The sequence below is a fragment of the Agrilus planipennis genome, unplaced genomic scaffold (genome assembly GCF_000699045.2).
Source record: "Agrilus planipennis isolate EAB-ADULT unplaced genomic scaffold, Apla_2.0 scaffold21, whole genome shotgun sequence".
Lineage (NCBI taxonomy): Eukaryota > Metazoa > Arthropoda > Insecta > Coleoptera > Buprestidae > Agrilus > Agrilus planipennis.
In genome coordinates, this window is record NW_020439030.1 from 1619212 (window position 1) to 1625407 (window position 6196).

The 6196-nt window shown below is 34.4% G+C and overlaps 1 protein-coding gene across 1 annotated transcript in view; it reads right to left on the reverse strand.

The window, feature by feature from the left end:
• Positions 1–204: 204 nt before the first annotated feature.
• The window catches only part of LOC108741266, a 59017-nt gene continuing 53025 nt past the window's right edge, over positions 205–6196 (reverse strand). The window contains 2 exon segments of the mRNA XM_025976500.1: positions 205–550; positions 1463–1627. Coding sequence (XP_025832285.1) covers positions 311–550; positions 1463–1627 — 405 coding nt within the window. The 3' untranslated portion in view covers positions 205–310.

Genomic DNA, 6196 nt, shown 5'->3' on the forward strand with positions numbered 1-6196 from the left:
TTTTTCAAATTGTATTAAGTAAATTACTTTCATTTATTTATTAAAATTGTCAAAGTAGTCGCAAAATGCAGACGATGTGAAAAATGAGGTCAGAGGTTTTATATGATATTAGAAGGATCAAATGATAAATAAAAAAACAATGTTTTAAAACAAAATAAGTTTTATTTCGAATAAAATGAAGTATTTTAAACTAATATTGTAAATTCTTTTACATCTCTCTGAACTTTTCCGACAAAAAATTACTAACTATTTTATTTATTTATTTATTAAATGTACGTCTTATGTACATACAAATTACAAAACATCATTTTTATCCTAAAATACAATTGAAAACAAATGCAATAACAAGTAATTGTAAACTAGCAACAACTGCAACAGAAGTGTTTTCAGCTGGAGGGGAAAGGGTAATATTTAAAGCGTTTTCTATCCAGTCGTTATAGTACGCCACGTCTGTATAAACACCTGGATAACCATCCCTTCCACATCCTCGCCCCCATGAAACTATTCCTGCCACTCTCCCGTTACATACTAATGGTCCTCCAGAATCTCCCTAAATCATTACAAAAAAGTATTTTAAAAGCATAGGTTTCAAAATGAAGACCACAACCGATGCTTTTGGAACGGTATGGCTAGGAAAATGTTAGAATAGACTAGACGATCAAGTATGACTCAACTAATTTTCGGTTTGGGGGTCTGACTATGCACACTGTATGTTTTGGGGTGGCTGAATCCAAATCCAAGGTCAACACGTCAAGGTTTGGACATAACCCCATTAAAACCGTTAATTATAATAACCCCAAATGATTTTAAACCTAAAACCCTAGTCAATCAACTCTTCCACTAAATATATACATATAACATTATAATCTTTTAAACCTTTTACCGTAATCAAAACACTGAATGAGTATCGCTTAATCTTTCACTATGAAACTATTTATGACATAGATTTCACAAAATTAAAATTACCTCCTCTAGGTCTAGGTCGCACCTATCCAGAATTCAACACCTTAGGAATCATAAGGATAGTTTGTTCTAATTTTGTGAAATCTACACCACGAATAGTTTCGCGGTGAGGGATTGAGCGATTTAGTGGAAGATTAGTTAAGGGTTTTAGAAAATACTACAAATGGCGCAGTAAACGCCATCTGTAGCACGATGCTACATTTTAGGATTACGTATGCTCCAACAAGGTCCACTTGTGTGGATATCTACTTGCCGAAAACGAATCCCGGCGTAGCCAACCTCAACGTGATATGCACGTTACCTTAATCGTGTTATTTGAGATATGTCCATGTTCTGATGTACTTGGGTTAAACTGACCTAGGATCAGGATTCAGTGACTCCAAAAACATACAGTATACACACCAAAAATGTTATTTTGTGGTCATGTAATTTGCTACTGAAATTTTCTTTGAGTAACGAATTGTTTTTACAGAAGAAAATATTTGTAAAAATTGTTAACCTGACAGGAGTCAATCCCTCCTTGCATAGATCCAGCGCATATCATTCCAGGAGTAATGCGACCCTGCCCGTAGTTTGTGGAACACTCCTCTGTACTAATGATTTGAACGTTGACGTATCTTAAGTCATCAACTGAACCACCCCCCTTAAAAATAACATAGTAATTTTAAACGAGGCTGATGGTAATAAGTAATCTTCTAGCACTATTGTTTAATTATTTTATACAACATTCACTGTAAATAATTATCATTTTGATTTTAGTGTAAAATATTTAACGCTGTTAACATATAGAATAGTATCTATGTTAAAATGAATGTACTGTTATGTAATTTAAAAGAACAAAACATCTGGCGGTGAAGTAATTTTTAGCTTTTAGGAGGAGTTTCTCAATTCGACTGTTTTTTTTTTTCGTATGTTTGTTACGCGATTAATACGCCAATTATGAATTGATTTTGATGATTCTGTTATTGTTTGGTAGGCCAAATTTCAGAGGTGGTCATATATAAATTNGAAGCGGTATTGACAAAACAGTATTTTATGAAAATAAATAAAAGTAAAACAAAAATACTGGTATGCAAGGGAAGAAAAAGTAGGGAAAGAGCGAATATAACGATAGGAGACGAAAAATTAGAACAATTGGCTGATTTTAGGTATCTAGGAAGTCAGATAAGTCAGGACGGAAAGAGTAGAAGGAATATAAAGCAGAGGATAGCATAGGGTCGAGCCGTCTTCAATAAAAAGAAGGCATTCCTATATTCGCGAACGGTAAATTTATAAATTCGAAAAAGATTGTTAAAGGTGTATGTTTGGAGCGCGGTGCTGTAAGGGTTCGAAACATGGACGGTGAGCGCTGCGGAAAAGAAAAGGTTAAAAGCGTTAGAAATGTGGTATTATAGGCGAATGAGGAGGATAATGTGGATAGAGAAGGTTAGAAATAAAAAGATATTTGAAAGAATAAGTGAACAGAGGACTCTATGGAAGTCAATCAGAAATAGGCGAGATAGGTTGGTAGGACACCTTCTCAGGCTTGAATGTCTAGTCAGAGACATACTAGAGGCAGAAATGGGAGTTAGGAGGGGTAGAGGTAGACGTAGATTAGATTACTGTTCGCAAATAGTTGTGGGATGTTCTACGTTTAGAGAAATGCGAAGATTAGCTGAGGATAGGAAACAGTGTAAGTGCGTGTCCATCCAGTCTTAGGACTGACGACCTTATGATGATGATGCCGATGGTGATTACTAAAAGAAGGAATATCACATTTTTGACGAAAACTTTTTCTGTTATATAGCAGTACCGTACGTTAAGCTTAGTCCGTACAATTTTACTTTTATTGCAATAAAAGTGGGGTAAAATAACCACCACCAAAACTCTATGTAAATTATCCATTACCTGAAGGCTGACTTCCATAAATAATATGAACTTATAAAACAAAAAGCCTTTCAAGGACGGATGGATCTTATTTGAGAAAAAGTTATTCCTTCTTTGGTCTACCTACCACCAATACAAAAGTCCTACATATTTTGTGTAATTGACTATACCTTAAAAACTGAATATTTAGAAAGTACTTCATTAGGTTCTTCAAGAAGCCTCTCACTACGTTCCCATATCTATATTTCGCAAATTAGTATTTAATATTTATGTATATGTAACGTTCCAAAGCCACCTGTCTCAAACTCACAATCAGACATGGGTGGCATTCGATCTGGTAACACCGTTTTACGTAACATTACATAACATTTACCACACTTATTATGTAGGTATGTTCCAAAAGACGTATCAATGAACTCGAATAATATAATGCATAAGCCGTTGAAGTGTCTCGAGATCGCACGAAATTTCGAATGAGCGACCTGACCGGCCATGCCGCAATGTCAATTTGACTAAAACAAATTAAGTCGCATGTTACTTGTTCAGTCAGCCGTGAATGCAGGTGCATGGTCTTCAAAGAACCTCTCTTTATAATCGCATATTATATATTGCATATTATTATCTTATGTTATTATTTCTTGCATAACCCTTCCTTACTATGTCATACTGAAACATTTTGGGTATTGGGACTAAAATAGAATTTGAAAGTTTACTACTACTTACTTCGTTTCTCGTATCAGCAAGTAGATATCCATATATTTAAATGGACCTTGTTGGAGCATACGTAAGCCTAAAATGTAGCATCGTACTGCAGATGGCGTTTACCGCACCATTTGTGGTATTTTCTAAAACGCGCTGTTAAGAGAGTAGGTAAAAGTTGGTCTGTGTCCTGTCGGAGCTGTATGCGACGCGCTGATGAGATCCAAGAAGATCGAAATCGCGATCCGCGTCTGGCAGTTTCGACAGAATACAGACCACTTCGAATTATTTTATTCGATTATGGTAACGTGCCTATCACATTGAGGTTAACTACGCCGGGATTCGTTTCAGCAAGTAGATATCTATATATTTAAATGGACCTTGTTGGAGCATACGTAATCCTAAAATGCAGCATCGTACTACAGATGGCGTTTACCCCACCATTTGTAGTATTTTCTACTACTTACTTATTCTCACATAAGGTAGATAATGTCAATCATAGTCTTGCCTAATCTAGAAGACATAACTTCGGAATATTTTGTTTATCTAAAGAATATCTTGAAGAATCGTCACCTACTAAAACTTTTCTGACATTGGATTGACAAGTATAGTAATGAATGGTCAAAAAAGTAGTACTTAAAGTGGTACCACGCTTCTATCGGTGTGTATTTAGTCCAAGATTTCTAGAGAAAAATTCACAGACCTTGCTATAGTAGAATTCTGAGTTGTCCAAGAAAGGTGATCTTTGCTGTTTCAGTTGATGCCCTAAAGTATCTCCATCTTGGTCCAATTTTTTTTTTAAATCTTGTTAGGATCGTATTCAATATCGAAAAGTAATTTTTCAAAGGTCAATTTAAGTTTATACCCATAATAATGACACGAACATTCATAAATAACTTTTTGCCTAAACTATGCATTTTTACGGGAATTTTGTCACAAGTCGGAATTTCTCAAGTTCCTCATGGTGCTTAAAGTGTCTAAGTTGTTGGTTTTATAATTTCGTGATTCATTTATGACAAAAATCGATTCGATTGTTCGATAAAATGCGATATTATGTCATATTATCAATCATATATCTTTTCTTAGGCATTTTGGTTAATTAAACTAACGTCGTACAACACCTAAGGTCTTGTAATAACCGCTAAACGATTTCAGACCGCAGTGTTGGGCGTAACACGTCGATATTATTCAATTATCGATTATTTATCCATATATTTACTATGTTAACCAATAAGAGACTTACGATCTACGACCATTGACCCCGATCGACCATCAAATCGTCGACTTTACTTCATGAGATGAATCCAATATAAGAGATTCAATCGTAAGTATTATTTTCATTACTAATAACGAAAACAGTAGAGTAACAAAGATTAGTCTAAAGGTAAACCTTAATAAAAACCGTAAACCCTAAAATTTATCTATGGTATTGACTTACTAGGACAGATCCTCCTATTAGACTACTACACCACCAGGAAGCGTTGTCCATGCTTATCAAAGATGTAGACAGAAAACTTTTGTAAGGATTCTGGATAGGTAAGTAGGTACTTATTGTTAGTGTAAGTATTTTTATTATTATTATTGAATATACCCATACGTTCCATTATTATTATACGATGTTATTATGTACATATATTATAGTGCATATACTTTCACCAATACAAACTTTCTCTACTTGTTCGTTATACAAGAAATTCTAAATTTGTCAGCAACCGAGTCAATACACGTACCTACAGAATGGAAGTGAGGAAGCAATTTTGAACAAACGCGCCGACTTCCCATACTTAAATCGTCTGCCTGTTATGGTAGTGATTAGCGAAAAAGAGGAAGAAGGATGAGAAATAAAAAAAAAAAACAAGGAAGGAACCTTGCAGATGATTTAAGGCAATATGTTACCGATATGAAGAAGTGGTCATCAAAAGTATTTAATTACCGTAATGATGGGCACCGTAAATTATGTTTGTATAGAGTAACTAATGAAAATGAATGAGATATTTTAACTTTCACTAGTACGTCCTTACTAAATGGTGTTTAACAACCGAAGTGTTTGGAAAAAATTAATTAGACAATTTAGCAAAATTGAAGGGAAGTGATTGAAACGAAAGTAGATGTTGTGACATAATAAAGTTAAAACTATTATCAACCTTGATGTATAAAACTGCTAATTTTATGTTAGAAAGTAAATTTCAGATTTTAACTGTCAGTCACAAAACATTAATTGTATATGGTATATAAGTATTATTGTATCTGGGCATCTGTCAGTAGATATAAATAACTTCAAATGAGCTTTCATTACGTTCAATTTGGTTAATTCAAGTTAGGATTTGTTTATTAAGTGGCTTTTATTTCTTCTGTAATACTCGGTATTTCACCTTTGACCCATGCGACCCTATCCTCGGTCATAGTGTTACAGTTCATTGAAGCTTTTGTTAAGTTCAGTCTACTGCCTATATACGAGGGTGGATTGATAAGTTTCCGGCCTGACCAAGAAAAACAAGGTTTTTAAAAATTTTTTTTTTTTATTTCTCAACATAATCTCCTCCAAGGCTGATACATTTCTCATAGCGGTGTTCCAGTCTATTAATGCCATCTCTATAGACTGATTCGTCAAGCTCCTCAAAATAACCATTTACAGCTTCGATTACTTCTTCATTGTCCGCAAATCTCT